An 18,374-nucleotide genomic window follows, 5' to 3' on the forward strand; every position below is an offset into this window, starting at 1 on the left:
ATATATATATATATATATATATATATATATATATATATATATATATATATATAATTATAAGGTGTTATATATGTACATGAATTTAATACTAATATTTGTACTAATTTGTATGTTTGTTCTCCTCAGCATGGTTTGATAAGACAACTGTTGAAGCTTGCACAAAATTGTTTAACATTCGACTTCATTGGCACATCAACTGACGAGAGCTCGGACGATCTTAACACAGTACAAATCCCGACAAGCTGGAGACCTGCATTTTTGGATTTCACCTCATTGAAGCTGTTCTTCGACCTGTATCACAGTCTGCCTAATACGTTATCGTGTCTAGCGCTCTCGTGCTTGGTGCAAATAGCTTCCGTCAGAAGAAGTCTATTCTCCAATACCGAAAGAGCGAAATTCCTCACGCACTTGGTTAACGGTGTAAAACATATATTACAAAATCCTCAGGGTCTCAGCGACCCGGGGAACTATCATGAGTTTTGTAGATTACTGTCCCGACTGAAGAGCAACTTTCAGCTCGGCGAGTTGGTCATCGTGGAAGATTATCCCGAAGCAATACAGCTTATCGCAAAGTTCACAGTTCAAAGCCTGCAAATGTGGCAGTTCGCTCCGAACAGTCTGCACTACCTGTTGACTCTTTGGCAGAGAATGGTGTCTTCTATGCCGTACGTAAAGGCCAACGACCCGCATCTGTTGAACACCTACACTCCCGAGGTGGCGAATGCGTATATTACATCGAGACTCGAGTCGGTTGCAGTGGTAGTCAGAGAGCATCTGGAGGATCCACTGGACGATTTAGGAGTAGTTCATCATCAGCTGGAACAGATATCCGTCATTGGTAGATGCGAATATCAAAAAACGTGTACTTTGTTGGTTCAATTGTTCGATCAGGCAGCAACAACGTATCAAGAGCTACTGACGCAAACAGCAACTCCTACTCAGCAGATTGATATTGCGATTCAGGAAGGACAGCTCACGTGGCTGGTGTACATTATAGGTAAAGAAATCACATCCACACGTATCGATCTTGCTAATCGGCAATATTAACGCGAACGTAAACATTTTCTTTTTCAATCTCTCATAGGCGGTGTGATCGGTGGTAGAGTCGCATTTAACAGCAACGAGGAGTTCGACGCCATGGACGGCGAACTGGTCTGCCGAGTCCTGCAATTAATGAATCTAACAGACTCCAGGCTCGCGCAAGGTGGCTGTGAAAAATTGGAATTAGCGATGTTGAGTTTTTTCGAACAGTTTCGTAAGATTTATGTAGGCGATCAAGTTCAAAAGAACTCTAAAGTGTACAGAAGATTATCAGATGTGTTGGGTCTTAATGACGAGGCTATGGTACTCAGCATTTTTATCCGAAAAATGTAAGTAAAAGGGATGTATGCATATGTGTTTTTTTTTTATATGGGTCGCAAGATTGGATATAACCAGAATGATATCACATTGCGATTTACAGAATAACAAATCTGAAATACTGGGGTAGGAGTGAACAAATTATTTCAAAAACGCTACAACTTCTAAATGACTTGTCTGTGGGCTATAGTTGTGTTCGTAAACTCGTCAAACTAGAAGAAGTACAATTTATGCTCAACAATCATACGGTACGTATAGAAGTCTATTGCTCTGTCAGATAACAGCTAATAATGAGTAATCCGACCAACGAGTTTGCAGCATAAATCTAACGTGTTAAAATCTTATTCATTCTCCAGCGAGAACACTTCCCGTTTTTGGGGAACAACGTTGCTGTGACGGAAATGCGCTGTAGATCAATGTTCTACACATCTCTTGGTAGATTACTGATGGTAGATTTAGGCGAAGACGAGGAGAGATTCCATACCTTTATGTTACCTCTGACAGGTAAGGAAGCCGACTCATATCGACTTGTAACCAATATTTTCTTACTGAAAACATGATGTCGAGGAAATACGTCCAATTTCTTCCGATATAATTGCAGGTGCGCTGGAAAGTCTCGGTCAATTAATGGGTGCTGCGGACACACCTCTTTTTGCAGCTGAAGAAGCGAAGAAGGCGTTAATCGGTCTAGCGAGAGATCTACGAGGCTTAGCTTACGCGTTCAACACCAAGATATCCTACATGATGCTTTTTGATTGGATGTATCCTTTCGTTTTCAATGTGTATCTGCACGTTTGCATTACATCACCGGCGATATTCTTACATCATATATCTTCTTTGAACTCCAATTAGATACCCAAATTACACGCCGATTTTATTACACGCCGTGGAGCTGTGGCATCATGAGCCACAGGTGACAACGCCCGTCCTAAAATTATTCGCTGAGTTAGTACAAAATAGAAGTCAACGATTGCAATTCGATGCATCCTCTCCGAATGGAATCCTGTTGTTCCGTGAGGCCAGCAAAGTAATATGTAGCTACGGAAATCACATATTGAACGTCGAAGTACCCAAGGATCAGATTTATCCCTTGAAACTCAAAGGGATAAGTATATGCTTCAGCATGTTGAAGGCGGCATTGTGTGGATCTTATGTCAACTTTGGAGTATTTAGGTTGTATGGCGACGAAGCGTTAGACAATGCTCTTAATACATTCGTCAAATTGCTCCTTAGTATTCCACAGAGCGATCTCTTGGTAAGTGTCGATTCTGTAATGTGCACATATAGAAACATTCATAAAATTTGCGAGATTACGCGTAGGATATATTAAGTCCCGGAACGAGAATAGAGTCTAGATGTGTATGTGGGTTAATGTACCGTGATAAGTTTTGCAATTATTCATCGTCCATATGTTACATTTGCATATTACTTTCAATAGGATTACCCGAAGCTGTCAGCAACGTATTATATGTTACTCGAATGTCTGGCGCAAGATCACATGGTCTTTTTATCTACTTTGGAACCTAGAGTTTTTTTGTACATCCTCTCCAGCATCAGCGAAGGCCTTACAGCTCTAGGTGCGCAAAAAGACTCCTACACAGGTCTGTGCGGCTGATTCTATTCTACTACTACTCTCTATATCCTCGACGCCATACTACACCACGAGACTGAAATCATTTTAAACCACCCAGGCGAATTCCTGCGAGTTCAAACACTTTGTAACAGAAACTTTTTTAGTTTTTCTCAGTTCGCTGATAACTTTCGAGATCAAATTTCTCTTATATAGATTATGTAGATTATATATTGTTACACAAAGGATTGTTACACAAAGATTATATATATATATACACACAAAGGAAAGGCAATGAGTGTTTAACGTTGATCTTCAAGCAGAGTTTTGCATGTTGATCATTTATTTTTTAAATTGAATATCGAGAAAGCCATTGGCTCAACGGAATACGTTTCACATTACATTAGTTATGATAGAAAAACAAGTTCATTATACATTTTTGCAATTGTATTTTACGTTTAGAATTATTATTTTCTATGTATCGCACATAGAGATTTGACGTGCGTCGATCGTTCACTGTTGTGAACGCAATTACATAAGATTTTAATGATTTTTTTTTTCGTGATATCACCTTGGAACTACATGTTTTAATATTTCTTGCTTTTTGCATTATCGCTTGGAATGCAAATCTGCCTATAGACATTAGCCACAATTGCAACAGTTCAAAATACAAGAAACAGATGCATATATCGAATACTTTATTTTGCACAACAAAAAAAACTACTGAGAACACTTTATGAATAACATTGGCTATAAGAGGATTGGAGTGCGTGGAGTCTGGACCCTAAATACGATAAATTTCGATATACGACAATTGCATAGCTTGTACTTTCTACGACATGCACCATGAGTGTTGCGTGATTTTCTATTTTTATTAGAGCAAAATCGAATAATGGGTCTAGCACAGATAATCAGCCGCACAGCTGGCATACTACTAAATATTTTAACACTATTTTATTAGATCATATTTTGTGATTATACTAATTTTACTAATCAAACAATTGCATGTTTTATTACAGTATTAGTTTGGATAATAATGCCACAATGTAGCCTTCGATAGTAAAATGTAAAATTCTATATTGTTTAGTAATGACTACACAGTATGGAATTATAATTAATAATCGTATAAAAATCTTGCATTCTCAATGTAAACTCTTGTAGAAATTCTTTGTTATCTAACTATGCAGTCACGTATTGTAAGTTCACAAAATATCAATGATACGTGAAGGAAGGTAGGTAGATTTTAGTAAGCTTGCGAAAAAAATGCTGCCAATTTGGTTGCATGTATTTTATATTGCGTTATGATATTGTATGTATTTATTGTTTTTCTTGCGATAGATATAAAAACAAGATCTTCTGATTTCAGATACTATGGTCTGTACGGGTTGTTGTGCAACTCTCGATCACATTGTAACGTATTTGTTTAAACAGCTTTATCAAAAAGGTAAGGTCACAGTTGCATAGAGATACATTATCGTGAAAAATTATGGCGAACACATCGTATCGACATTGTTTACTGTATGTTATCAGGTTACCCAGGGAGGAAAAATGCTGTTGTTCCTGGAGGAGGAGATCTATTTTTAGAAGTTTTGAAACAACATCCTGAAATATTACAACAAATCCTAAGTACTGTTTTAAATGTGATAATGTTTGAGGATTGTAGGAGTCAATGGAGCATGTCTCGCCCTCTGTTAGGTCTCATATTGTTGAACGAAGAAGTAAGCTTGCAGTTGTTCTGCGTTAGAATTATTATGATAATATCATTAGTCTCATTTTAATAATATCACTTTTATTATAGCGTAACAAGTTAAATATGCAACTTTTCACGACGTCTTTGTTCCGTCGTCTATTAAAGTTTCTTTCTGTTAATATTTCTCTCTGTTTATTTGTAGTATTTTAATCAATTAAGGGAAAGTATTATTAGAAGTCAGCCAGTTGACAAGCAGGCAGCAATGGCACAATGGTTCGAAAATTTAATGAATGGGATTGAAAGGAATCTACTCACAAAAAATAGAGATAGGTAAGAAGATGGAGGCGACTGTTAATAGCACATTTCAACGCATCCTTGTGACTCTCGTTTTGTTCTCTTACAGGTTTACACAAAATTTATCAATGTTTAGAAGAGACATAAATGATGCCCTGAAAGGACCTAATGTATCTGCAAATTCTGTCAGTGATATGATGACTTCGTAGTGATACTGCTCTCTCTGAATTAGATTCTTCTAGGCTCTTGCCTGCCAAATGCTTGAATGTGTGTGCGAGTGAAACTCTAAATTATGGTGAAATTAAGTTTATGGCTTTAGATGAGTATAAAGATAATAAAATAAATACTACCGTTTTACATAAGCATTACCGCTTGGCTTCCTATTCTTCGCAGTTGTTTTTTTAACCGCTTAATCAAATACGCATCGCATATTGGTTTGTAATAATACTTATAATAATCGCGAAATTAAACGTAAGGTTCGTTTATTTTCACGACGCACTTATGATTTTATACACATTAGTGTTTTTAATGTACATTCTGACTATGATTGAAATAGAATTAGTGACTTTTTTTTCTTTTATTATTACCTTTATACTCGAACTTTTTTTCCTGGACGTTAAAAAGATCAGAAATAGATATATATACTTTGTACTTAATATGCAAAAAATATACATGTTAAGTACAAAGGGAATTGGCTATAATTATATAATGCTTTATACAGTTATAAAACAAATATATATTATTTGACTTCGAAGCACATCCTCTTCATATCCTTCACTCGTAGAATATTTTATTTCTTTACATTTTTTTTATAGTTGTTACACAGAGAAATATGATGATTATGAAACATTCAAAAGAGTAGGTGACTTTTGTCTTAGATTTATATATATATATGTATGTATGTGCGTGTGTATATATATATATACACACCCAACAGCATAAGATCTGAGGACAAAGAAATGTCCTCAGGATGTACTTTGGATGTCCCCTGGACATCTGGCTGTAGAGTGTGTGTGTGTGTGTGTATATATATATATATATATATATATATATTCACATACATACATACATATATTTCTATTTGCGTATTTATTTGTTGCGCAATTCTTTATTAATTTCTATGAAAATTGCCTTTGTATCTTTTATATGAAGATTATGCTTTACGTATTTTTTTTTTTTAATAATGTATCATCATACACAAAATATTATGTATATGCGTAAATTGAGTGGCTTTTAATTTTATTTTAAATATTTTATGTTAACATGCGCGCAAAATTAAACTAGAACCTTTTGTAAATTACATATTTCTCATACGTATATATGCCGTGACATACTTCTAGAAATTCCTCGTATGTAAATTTTATTATAATTTCAGACAAAAGAGAAAAATTTCTCTAAATATATATCATTTTGTTAGCTTTTGATACGTGCGCGTTTCTTTAGAATAGGAAGCCAATAATGTTTTTATTTATAACGACGTATACCGTTCCATTTTATTCTCATGCACGGCGAACATCCACATTTGTTTAAAGACATTAGTTGAGTAAGAGCATTGTACACACAAGTGTGCAGCTTGAAAGCAGTGATTTATAACATTACAAATTCTTATATTGACATACCATTATAGGAAAGCGAGAGAAAGAGAGTGTGTGCGTATGTGCGGGTGGATGTGGGTGTGTGTGGTAAGTGAGAAAGAAAGAGAGAGCGAATCGTACGAGAGCAGAAGCAAAAATCACAATATATACATTCATGACTTAAAATTTATTAAAGTAAAGATCTATTATGAACTATATTATTCAAGTGAATTACGAATAATGTGAATGATGTACATGAGGATATCATTAAATTTATCATGCGAAAGACTCATTTAAGAATATATAATTATTATTATTGTATTACGTTAATGTTATCATTGAACATCACGCTTCATAAAAACTAGATAGATAAACGAAATATAAGATCAATATTACGAGACATTAAGTGACGTTTGCTCTAATTTTCAAATGTAGTAATTTTAAAATTGATTGTACATGAGAAGTAAATTGTCATATTTTGAATGATCGTTTAAAAGGACATTGTTTCAATGGTATCTATATTATCGGTCGGATCTCCATGCTGATTGATTGATATTTATTAAATAATAATCATCGAAGGTTCAAGTTTCCTCGTCGATAAATATAGATATCAAATAGCTGATATATTTTATAACAAAATAGGTGATTTCTTTAGGATGATGATGAGAAAAATCAAACTGTTGCAAAAAAATATACAGAATATAATCGATTCTGTATTAAAGCATCATTAATCATCCTCTTTTGTTATAAATTACCGTTGTAGAATTTATTGGCTATATAGAAAAAAAAAACATTCCTTTATTTTTATATGTATATATATATATATATATATATATATATATATATATATATACACACATATATTTCATCTTTTATAACACTTTACAAATTACTTTTATAGGCTTTGTAAAAGTCTACATGTTCGCCTACAAACAGATCGTCTACATTAACGGCATTGAGATACTGCTCTAAGTTATTGCTTGTATAATTATTATTTATCGATGCTTTTTTAACGGTATTCCTGGGAACAGGTACGCTAGGTTTAAACGCTACACCCGCAGGATCATATTCCGTGTAAAGTTCATTCGGTGTTCTAGAATTAACAAAATAATTCATATAGAAAGAAGAAAAAAAAGAAAGAATCTGATCCAGCTTTATCTCTTCGTAATAATTGTAATAAAGTGATACGAAATAAGATTTTCTATAATTATGCGGATTATTAGGCAAAATTGGTACTTACAGTTTCGCAATTTCGGTAGGCAGACTACCTTCACCACTCGTAGGTACCGCGTATGCTATATTCTTAGCGAGTTGTTGTACCACACTGTGATAGTGACGCTGTAAAGAATATGTGTATTATATTACCTGTCGCTCTCGATTGTTCGGCGAACGAAACAGAAAAAAACTGTCGCATTGAATAAGATGTACCTGTAACGCAACAATTTCCCACAACGCGGTGCAATGCGCGTTGCAATAGTCGGGCTCTAAGATTTCGGACTGATAATGACCGTCTCCGGTGCAATCGGTGTCCAGTAAACCGTGAGCCGCTTTCCCGAGTTGCATGACTTGTTTAACGATACCGAGTATTCCCAGCGTTGTGTTGTGTTGCGACTGTAGAGCCCACGTGCTTATTCTCTTCACGAAGGCTATCACACGAGCCTGCGTGATCTTCTTCCTCTGATGAATGAGAATTTGTATCAACGTCTTCAGTACAATTTCACTTTCCGCGTGCGTTCTCCCACAATGGACGTTCAATAAATTTTTATACAGATGCGCGTAAAATCTACGGCAGAAAATATAAATCGGAAAGGCGTATAATTTTTCCTATATACATATATATGTATACATACATATACATTTACATATAGAATACGCAGAGCAACATTGCCGGCGGTTATATACAAACCTATACGGGTCGATATTCAGCGCTGTACCTTGACCAGATAAGATTGTAAATATACATTGAACACAATGTAGTTGTTCCCTCAATCCCAGGTTACCTTCTTCTATTAATCTATCTATAGCGCCCACTAAGTCCTGATAAAAATCTATATTGATGCAGTGCGCGAATCTGAAATTCACAAGATGTAAAACGATATGTAGCTTGGCGAGACTCGGATACATGGAAAATGATGGTAATATGTGTGTATGTGTGTGTGTGTGTTTATGTGTCCGCGTGTGTGTCAATGATCTTACTTAGCTAATCCTTCTAAACATGCGGACAACACTTTGCTATTGGGGGCTTGTTTCAAAATTCTGAAATATATCGTGAATACTATGCTCGTTATTTCTGTGAGCATCTTTTGTTTCGCCTGCTTGTTCTCTTCAGCTTTCGTCTCAAGTAACTCTTTCTCCACTTGCTCCAGTTTCTTGCTCTTTTTCCTCTCCCGTTTGCTTAACGCGAGGATCCTCTGTTTGTGAGACATGAGCTTCTTTTGCTTCGTTTCCTCTTCCTTTTCCTTATCTAAATTCACGTCTTTTATGCGAAGAGATAACAACACTGTTATAACTTCAGGATAAACCGAATGTTTCTTTGCCTTGATATATTGATTTAATTTTCGGACTATCTGGAATTTTTATAAAACATAATTAAAAACATAATTAAAAAGTTATATTATACAATATGTGTAAAACAGTTTCTCTTATCACAATATATTCTTACTGTGAGAGACAGTTCGCCGCGTTTATCCTCTTTGAATATTTGGGAGATGCACTGCGCTACTCTTTCTCTCACGCTACTACGTTTGTTATCCAAGAAGGAAAGAACGTAACTTGCTATGTTAACGGAAAAATTGAAGTACGGATGGACGGTTAGAAGCTCGCACATGCACGACACAGCTATTTCTCCCAATTGCACTTCTTGTTCCTTCATCGGTCGCGTGTCCCCTCTTTTCCTTCTCAAGATCTTCGACATCTTCTCGAGTCTTTGTAGATAGCTCTTGTAAATTCTTAATAATGTAGCTTCGTAATTCTGTAGGGCAAGGATCTCCTTTTTCACTAGAATCAGATATTATCGTCTGGAAGAATTAACAATGCACGTTATTTTACTCCTCTTTTGTAAATACAAATGTACATACATTTTACTTCTTTTTCAGAAACTTTTTTTATATTATATAATGGCAGCAAATCTTTAAATATCTCCAACAGAGATAGCATCGTCACTTTTCTCACAGTGATGTAAATTTCTGGCTTTCTCTCGTCCATGAAATCTAGCAGCATTTTAAAATTTCCGATTTTATTTTCTGGATTTTCCAAGATGCCACTTGAAAGTATGCCTATTTTGAAACGTTTAGATTTCAATATCTCTTCGCGACATGCTAGAAGTTCAATAGTGGATACTGGTTTATCGTTTTTATCTTTTTTCTCCAGATTATTCTGAAATTTATTAATAGATAACATATTTCATATGAGTAGATTTTCTAAGTATTGGAATTTCAATTTCAATCTTACATGTATATCTACTTCCATTTCTATGTCGCTATTGTTCTCTTTATCATTCTCTTTGCTTTCTTCCTCATTATTGTTGCTAGTACTTTCATTGTCATTTAAAGTTTCATTTTCTTCAATAATATGTTTTTTTACAAAGCCATCCTTTGTTTTTATAGGAAGTAGCATGCGAACAGACTTCCCAACATTGTCTTTCATGATTTTAGAAATATTATTTTCAAATAATTCCTCTATTGGTTGGCTATTGTCAGTTTTCTTCCTTTTCCTCTCAAAAGTTTTTTGCTCTTCATCAGGTCTGAAATGATAAATATTAAATGATATATACAGACAATTTTAGCTTATAATCATATGCAATCATACCCATTTAAATGAATCTGTTTCAGTATATTATAAGATTTGTTAGATATTGCTTTCTGTAAAAAAGTTAGATCATCTTCTTCAATCATATCCGTTAAGTCCTCTCCATGATCACTCTCTTCTTGTTCTTCTGGACATGGTACTGGTGGTTTGTGAATTTGCTTTTTTGATGTATGACGTTTACTTTTTAGTTTTCCTTGCTTCGATAGCTTAGTCTTTATATGATTATTTCTTTTAACTTTATTGATCTTTAGTTTTTTTAATTTCTGTAAAATTACACACAATAATTATATAGAAAATCTACTTACAAAATTTACAAAGATGACAAGACTGCTTTTAATCTCTGTATAATTTTTCTGTACATGAAATATACAGATTAGATTGAATATTTGAGAGGTTAGAAACCCCAGGCGGTACTAATAATGATTTTGTGATATATTAAAACGTATTTAAAAATTAATACTTGCCCCCATATTGATAGCGTACAATGAAAATGAATTATTTTATTTCATTCCAGTCTCTCTCTCTATTTATACATACAAATATTATAATAAAACACTACTAATCGTACAATTGTTCAACGCACACACGGAACACGTGTATACATACAAAAGTTTGTTCTTTTTTGTAGCACAGTGCAACTTGCACTGTGATTATAGTGGATGCTTTCCAATTGCAATATCCCTAGACATCCCTTTCATGCACACGGCGACATAAGTTGCATTCTAATGGCTCCTGCACACAGGACGCGGTAATGCTTGCCACACGACAGTCAATCAATATGCTGCTTTCCGCAATAACTTTCTAGCTCTTACGGAAAAACAACATATTGATTGGCTGTCGCGCGAACTTTCGCCGCGCGGCAAGCATTGGGTGCTTTCCAATTGCTTAACACATCTTGACACACACGTATATAAAACCAGTTTATTGGTCACATATTATCTAAAATATCTTATAAGATAATATGCAACCAATAATCTGGTTTTGTATAACACAATGTACGCAACTGGAAAGCACCTACTTTGCTCCAATTGAGTAGTGCACAACGTTACACTTTGTGCATTCTGTATAGTGTGTCAGAAGTGTTAAGCAATTGAAAAGCACCCAATAAAACGTGATAACATAAAATTTCTTTCCGCGCACATCTTTTTTGGATTACTATTATTTTGGATTGTTATTTTTCGTTTCTATATTTTATTTACAAACAATACAATAAATGCATGCCGTACATACGTGTATTATAATCGAGTATTAGAGTGTAGCTAAAAAGAACAGACTAATAATAAGGAGAAGAAAAGTTGATAGGCAGACAAAAGTGAGCGAGTATCGAAGTGCGTTGTGGGAGAATGGACTTCGAAAGTCCTGACGTTGAGAAGGAATTTCCTGGATTGTATGCGTCCGAATCGGCAAAGAAAAGCAATGAGAGTGATTGTATGTAATAACTATTCTCATGTTGTATTTTTATTTCTAATGACGGATGAATAACGCAAGACACAGACAGGTTATACATCTGTCAAAAAGTCAAAAATACTTCTTTATAGTGTTAGAAATGTTTATGGAATAACAATATCGTTAATGGTTTTTGTGCTTTAGTCAGTGACGAGGGCGGACATGACAAGCATTCCAAGAAGGAGCTTCTGGGAGGAAAACGTAAAGACAAGAAGGATAGAAAGGACAGAGGCTATGCGACTTTAGAGGGTGAAAGTTCACCAGATGAGGATCAAGAAACCAAGTATTAAATTTGCCCAAAACATTATATCATATTTATTTTAAATTATTTTTTATCTTAAATAATATATAATATTAATACATAATTATTGTATCCTTTATTTATTATTTGATATTTATTATGTATAGAGTTCTTAAAAAAAATATTAATACTTGTATAGAGAATTTGTTCAATCAGTTTCTCTAAAAAAGTTATTTTTATATAAATATTTATATTTTGTTGAAGCATATAGATATATGAACATATATCTATATGTCTATACATATATGCCTGTACATATAGATATATGAACAAAGCTGTACTAATTTCTAAGCATTTAATGCATACTTCATAATTGGAATTGATGGTCATCAATCCACAGTCATTCGATCTTTTTTGTCCATACTGCGCTATCTTTATATTGTCACAGTCAAGTCAGGTTTTTGAGTTTTAAAATTTTGTATCTTAAATGGAAAGCAGACTTGTAAAGAATGTTTATGACTTAATACTGCTACTTATCTTAATCCTAATTTGTTCAGTGAACATCTATTTCATCATCAGAGTTTTCATAATATATATACAGAATAACAGCTGATGTAATAAAAATTATTCTCAAGATATTCTTAATTTTTTAAAGATCTAATTTGTTTTTCATATAGTATGTAATTTTTATTACACAGAAGTCCTTCAAAGTCAAAGAAAACCAAAGCTTTCAAATTTCCATCTAAAAAAGAAAAGCGCGAGAAATCACGAGAGAAGGAGGCCAAAGACAAAGACGTTGAGAAAGAAAAGGATAAAAAGAAAAGAGACAAGGATGAGAAGGATATGGATAAGGAGAAGCGAAAGGATAAGGATAAAGAGAAGTCTAAGCAGAAGTTGAAAGACCGTAAGAAAGGGAAACACGCTGGCGGCGAAGGTTCGGATATCGGCGGTAAGATTGTGCGATAAAATTTATACACATAATTAACACTTTAACGGTTGCACTTGTGAAAGTTTTTATTGTTGTCAACAAATTTTGACAACTCGCTCAAGCGATATCTAAAGAAATCTATATTTTCTTTTTATATATAAAAATATATAATATATAAAAATGTGTACAAAAATAAATATATAAATATATATATATATATATATATATATATATGTACAAATATTATAATTGTAAATTATTCTTTATCGGTAAATGTTTGTTTATATTCTCAAAATTTCTTTGAGTGAAATCTCACTTAAAATGAGTGAAAAGTGGCAATATTTTTATTCAAGGCGGCAGTGAAAATATTGCCACTAGAAATTACTAGAAGAGTGAACGTTTTAAGATTAGAGTGGATTTTTACTCCATATAAATGAATATTTTGACATATTGGAGTGAAAATGTTTCTCCGACAGTGGAATACATCAGATTCATTCTGTAATTTCGAATGAAAATATTCATTCAACGAATCAGAGTGAAGAATTCACTCTGTAAGAGTGAAATTCTGGTGACTCGGTGGTTACTTTACTTTCCGAATAAAATTTCACTTCAAGAAATTTTGAGAGTAAGATGGTAGCTGCTGGCAGAATGAAATCACATGACAGCGGCCATCAAAGTGTTAAAATATATTTGGTCTCGTTATTCATATGCACGCATTATGTTTCATCAGAGGAGCAACCGGTTTTCGGCGTCAGTCTTCATCTGGCGGTCGAGAGAAGTTGCTGTCATGATGGAGTGGAATTACCCTTGGTGGTGCGAGATTGCATCGACTATGTGGAAGAGCACGGGATGAACGTGGAGGGCTTGTATAAAGTTCCGGGCGTGAAGTCGAAGGTTCAGCACTTGAAGAAACTGTACAACCACCGGGAAACAGTGAATATATCCGAATTCGAACCTACGGTAGCTACGAGCTTATTGATACTCTTTCTTAGGTTTGTATCTTTAGAGATTCTATCTCGTCACCATGTGTTTTAAGATCAAACGAAAAAGTGGCATTCTGGTGATGTAGAGAGCTGCCAGAACCTGTGCTGGAGAGCAGCGAAACGATATCGCGCTTCGAACAGGCCGCGTCGACTAAAGATGTCGCGCAACGGGAGGCGCAATTGGCGCAGCTCACGCAGCAACTACCGGAATGCAACAGGGTCCTTCTGGCGTGGGTTACATTACATTTGGATCATGTCACAACGCGAGTACGTTTAAAATATATTACTTTATATTTTATTTTTGATTATTATTCATTGACTGTTCATCCAAAACATTTGGCCCCCTATTTGTCGACTGAAGATGAAAATGAAATCTTACATAGTATCTTTCTTGAGTCAATTTCTATTACTCAAAATACAAAGACTCATTATTGGCTTCAGTATGGTTTTTTTCCGTTTGAGAGTGTCTCTTTTAATCTTCCTTTTAAGATAGATTCCATTGTACTCGAAACAGAATTAAAAAGAAAACGCTTTTCTCATTAATCTGATACATGATATTTCAGTAAGATACATTTTTTGCTATTTAGTATTTAATTTCTTTCATGATCGCAGGAGAAAACGACGAAGATGAACGCGCAGACAATTTCGATGACATTAAGCCCAGTGCTGCAAATGAGTCACAGGCTCTTGCTGGCTTTCTTATTCCATTGCAAGGCTTTGTTTCCAAATGTACAACTAACAAAATACGTCCCACCACTATCGTCCGGTAGCACCAATTTACCAGACACTGTGGAGGGCATAGCCGCCGAGTTATCCAAGCAGGAGTCGTTGCTCTCCCAGATTCACATGCAAATGAACGCTGGTTTCGTAACTAAATCACGCGAGGAGCAACTGTGGGAAGTGCAACGAATGATAACACAATTAAAGGTAAAACTATTACGGGGCTTTAGGAAATCGTGTCGTGTACACGGAGGATTGAAACGCGACGTATTGTTTTGGTTTCCGTTGCAGAGGAAGTATAAAACGGTTCAGAAGTTGGAAGGAGCCACGACGCAAAAGAGTCTGGACGAGGAAGTGAAATCGACCGAGAATGTTCCTGTCGAGTCTACCTCGCAGAAGCCAAAGAGCGCGGACGAGGATTCCGCGCAGACGAAACACGATGCTCAAGCATCGTCCAATTCGACATCGGTTAGGAAGGACAGCAAGCAACATGGTGTAGAGGAGGCGAAAGAGAAAGCTCCCTACGCGACGGGAACGAGTACAAACGCGATGCAGAGTGAACAAGGCGCGAATGTGCAGGAAAAAGACACGGTCGATTCCGCGGAAACGACGGCGGTCACACCGCAGTCGAGAGAACCTGAGAACGCGACGCCAAATGACAAAGCGAATGGTACGTGATCATTGAGAATGTACGTAGTTTTTAGCGATTTAAAACGAGAAACTACGTCCGTAACTTGATGCGCAGAACCCGAAGAGGAGGACGTCATAGATAAGTTGAGGGAAAGCTTGATCCACGAAGAGCTGTTGAATATGCAAGCGCTACTGAAGTCCCGCATTAGCCAAGAGAGAAACGAAATCAAACGACTGATGGAAATGCTCACGGAGCGTGGCACGGAGAAGAAGAAGCCCAAGGAAAGAATACACTCTCCTAATGAGGCGGAAATGACGGCCATGATACAGCTAGTCAAGGAGAATCAGTTACTCGAAGTACATGTTCTCTCCTTTTACAAATTCGAATGTTCATCGCGCTTACGCATTCACGCGTTATTTCTCTTATTGCAGAAGAAGATGACGACGCTGATACGCAGTATTATCGAGGAAAAGGACGCTTGTGTGGAGCTGCGTGTCCAATTGGCGGTGCATCAGCTGATGGCTAAAACTTGACCACAGACCTGCTAGTGACGCATCGGATCAAAAACTAATCTATATACACTATAAAGATACGATCTGACGATTACGTTTTTGCACATAATGATCGAACATATAGTTTATAACGTGTTACAACTACCGTATGTATCATTTTAAAAGGTCACTCTACAATTGCATAAGCATATAGCGAATTCGGTTGCTTGCACTAGTGCGCACTGAGTGCGTAATAAGGCTCGTTCATAGTATATTAATATATTTAAAGATTGTCTTAAATAAATTCTCTAATATTTTTAACCAGATATATATAACATCCGTACGAATCATTTTATCTGCTAAAATGTTTTTAAATATGTATTTAAGACACGATCTTAAATATAAGAATGTACTGTAAACAAGCCTTAACGCGCACTCAGTGCGCACTAATGCAAGCTATCGAATTCGCTAATAGTCGATCACGACACTAATCAGAATAAGATGATCAGTGAATAAAATATTCTTATTGGTTGGCTTTTACGATCATGCTTATGCAATTGTAGAATGGCTTAAAGTCGTTCTATTCTCCTGTGAAATAATAAAACTATACATGCGTAACATTTCATAACCTATTTGAGTTTCTTGGTTAACATTCAAATATGCTTTAGGGTGCGTTCCGTTTCCACGCATGATGCGCATGAAACGCAGCGTTAGAGTGACAGAGATACGAGAGTGAGATAAAAAGAGAGGGAAAGCTCGGGTGAGGTTGTCGAACCTAGGTTAGGTTAGTTCTCGAACGCATGAGATCGCATAACTGCATTACCTCGGAGCTGATGCAGTTCATGCGTTCGAAAACTAACCTAACCTAGATTCGAGAACCTCACCCGAGTGCTCTCCCTCTCATTTTATCTTACTTTCGTATTTTTGTCACTCTAACGCTGCGCTTCATGCGCATTATGCGTGAAACGGAACGCACCCTTAGGGCTATCGCACACAAATTGACATAACTGCATATGCATAGCATAAGATCGTATGGACCAATGAGCATCGAATATTAAGCATCGAACACCAATATGGCGACTTAATACTCGATGCTCATTGCTACATACGGTCTTATGCTATGCATATGCAGTTATGTCAATTTGTGTGCGATAGCACTTACAGTGCGTCCCGATGAAGCACAAAGTAGCGGAACGGAACAGTAAGGGTGCGTTCCCACTTAGCGCGTCACACGTCGCGTCGTCCGAGTTAAGCCAATCAAATCGTCCCATTTTATTGCGTAACTTTATGTCAATAAAAAATTGACCAATCATAGTCGAATAATAGAAGAATAATCGACTGTGATTGGTCAATTTCTTACGGTTCCGGCATAAGTTAACGGATTACGGCCATCATAAACCGGCCTTTATTGCATTAGTTCAGCAGGGTGCAGCTAAAAAGAACAGACCAGAAATCAGACATCAGTAGAGGTCTGTTCTTTTCAGCTGCACTGCTACACTGGCGCATAAGTTAGAATAAGATAGATATATTTTATCTCATTTTAACTTATTGCACCAATGCAGCTGAAAAGAACAGACCATAGAGCTCTATCACATAAAAATAACCTATTCTAACCTTTTCGGTAGAAGATTCACGAGGAATTAGAAATATATTACGGTTGTATAACTGAATGTATCGTTTAAATAACACATGATAACGTTTTTTAATTTTACTATATTAATAAAAGTAAGTGCTGTGATACTTAATCACCACTTTATTAAATAACAACCTATAATACACTTACTCTTTAATCTTGTTATGAGAGTATTATCGTTACATATCCTGTAGCAACTATTATTTATCATTAATGTGGCTCTTGTTTTCTTTTCAGTATGTCCTGGATTGTGAACTCCCTGCGTGCCGCTGTAAACACATGGACTCCGCAAATAACGTCAGTGAGATTTCGCTATCATGCAGACAAGATGGCAAGGGGACCCTTGATACGGCGACATGGATATAAAGATCCTATCAATATGAAAGGTCCTCTGGCCCGCGATAGTGATAAGCGAGTGAAGCAATTACCGATCTATCGCCCGGCAGACGCTTGGGCTGAGAAACGGGCACTCTTTGGTCAAAATGACTACATTGACATATTAGGCAACGATAATCTTCACCCGACGAGAATTCTTTACAACGTACCTGCGTGGTTGAGGGGTGTCAGTGGTAATGAGTTTCAGGTCTTGCTCAGGAAGCGAAAGGTATTGCAACACGGTGTATACCCACTTGCAAGGCCCACTAAATGGAAGGATTTGTCTAAGAGGATACGTTATCTGTACAAAGTCCTCAACCGTAAGACTAAGACCTACTAATTTAGCTATCACTCATATCTTGTTAGTGTATAATTGCATATTATTTTTAATTTGATCGCAGTGTTTTGCAACTATAGAGGTACATAGATAAATTGAGTTCTGCTGAAAGAAGCAGTATGGGAACATGTGAAGAACAGAAAGAATAGTGGTCCTATCATAAACAGTCCTTGTCCTAAATAGAAGCAGTTGGGAGGAAACTTTATAAATATAAGTAATAATCCATAGATAGATATATATATATATATATATATATATATATATATATATATATATATATATATATATATATATA

General features: G+C 35.8%; 4 protein-coding genes across 10 annotated transcripts in view; 3 read left to right on the top strand and 1 right to left on the bottom strand.

The window, feature by feature from the left end:
• Positions 1 to 5,489, top strand: part of LOC116846056 (exportin-7) — a 9,033-nt gene extending 3,544 nt beyond the window's left edge. For 5 of the 6 annotated variants that reach the window (XM_032819408.1, XM_032819409.1, XM_032819410.1 and 2 more), the window contains exons 5-15: positions 127 to 997; positions 1,085 to 1,370; positions 1,463 to 1,607; positions 1,716 to 1,863; positions 1,961 to 2,120; positions 2,212 to 2,614; positions 2,798 to 2,960; positions 4,296 to 4,373; positions 4,460 to 4,647; positions 4,822 to 4,949; positions 5,023 to 5,489. In XM_032819408.1, the coding sequence (XP_032675299.1) occupies positions 127 to 997; positions 1,085 to 1,370; positions 1,463 to 1,607; positions 1,716 to 1,863; positions 1,961 to 2,120; positions 2,212 to 2,614; positions 2,798 to 2,960; positions 4,296 to 4,373; positions 4,460 to 4,647; positions 4,822 to 4,949; positions 5,023 to 5,122 (2,670 nt within the window). In that variant the 3' untranslated portion in view covers positions 5,123 to 5,489. The remainder of the gene's footprint in view (positions 1 to 126; positions 998 to 1,084; positions 1,371 to 1,462; positions 1,608 to 1,715; positions 1,864 to 1,960; positions 2,121 to 2,211; positions 2,615 to 2,797; positions 2,961 to 4,295; positions 4,374 to 4,459; positions 4,648 to 4,821; positions 4,950 to 5,022) is intronic. The other variant, XM_032819411.1, reaches the window with a different exon arrangement.
• Positions 5,490 to 6,776: 1,287 nt separating this feature from the next.
• LOC116846057 (nucleolar complex protein 3 homolog) lies at positions 6,777 to 10,916 on the bottom strand. Its single transcript, XM_032819412.1, has 10 exons — positions 10,759 to 10,916; positions 10,295 to 10,557; positions 9,938 to 10,229; positions 9,565 to 9,862; positions 9,150 to 9,484; positions 8,684 to 9,054; positions 8,394 to 8,558; positions 7,916 to 8,270; positions 7,728 to 7,825; positions 6,777 to 7,580 (listed from the first exon to the last, which is right to left on the bottom strand). Exons 1-10 carry the CDS (start codon positions 10,762 to 10,764, stop codon positions 7,370 to 7,372), a joined length of 2,394 nt encoding a protein of 797 aa, XP_032675303.1. The 5' UTR covers positions 10,765 to 10,916; the 3' UTR covers positions 6,777 to 7,369.
• Positions 10,917 to 11,435: 519 nt separating this feature from the next.
• LOC116846059 (ralA-binding protein 1) lies at positions 11,436 to 16,366 on the top strand. The gene is made up of 9 exons (XM_032819413.1): positions 11,436 to 11,722; positions 11,885 to 12,023; positions 12,680 to 12,930; positions 13,640 to 13,901; positions 13,979 to 14,159; positions 14,505 to 14,819; positions 14,904 to 15,282; positions 15,358 to 15,599; positions 15,675 to 16,366. Exons 1-9 carry the CDS (start codon positions 11,638 to 11,640, stop codon positions 15,774 to 15,776), a joined length of 1,956 nt encoding a protein of 651 aa, XP_032675304.1. The 5' UTR covers positions 11,436 to 11,637; the 3' UTR covers positions 15,777 to 16,366.
• Positions 16,367 to 17,234: 868 nt separating this feature from the next.
• Positions 17,235 to 18,364, top strand: LOC116846025 (39S ribosomal protein L51, mitochondrial). 2 transcript variants are annotated; one of them, XM_032819334.1, is made up of 2 exons: positions 17,235 to 17,390; positions 17,605 to 18,364. In XM_032819334.1, the coding sequence occupies exon 2, from the start codon at positions 17,606 to 17,608 to the stop codon at positions 18,080 to 18,082; it is 477 nt and encodes a 158-aa protein (XP_032675225.1). In that variant the 5' UTR covers positions 17,235 to 17,390; position 17,605; the 3' UTR covers positions 18,083 to 18,364. The 2 variants fall into 2 exon arrangements, with proteins under 2 accessions (XP_032675225.1, XP_032675224.1); XM_032819333.1 differs by having other exon boundaries at positions 17,254 to 17,459; positions 17,605 to 18,360.
• The last annotated feature ends 10 nt before the right edge of the window (positions 18,365 to 18,374 follow it).

This window comes from Odontomachus brunneus, unplaced genomic scaffold (assembly GCF_010583005.1).
Source record: "Odontomachus brunneus isolate Ranch 3 - 2012 unplaced genomic scaffold, Obru_v1 Obru_scaffold_060, whole genome shotgun sequence".
NCBI classification, from domain to species: Eukaryota; Metazoa; Arthropoda; class Insecta; order Hymenoptera; family Formicidae; genus Odontomachus; species Odontomachus brunneus.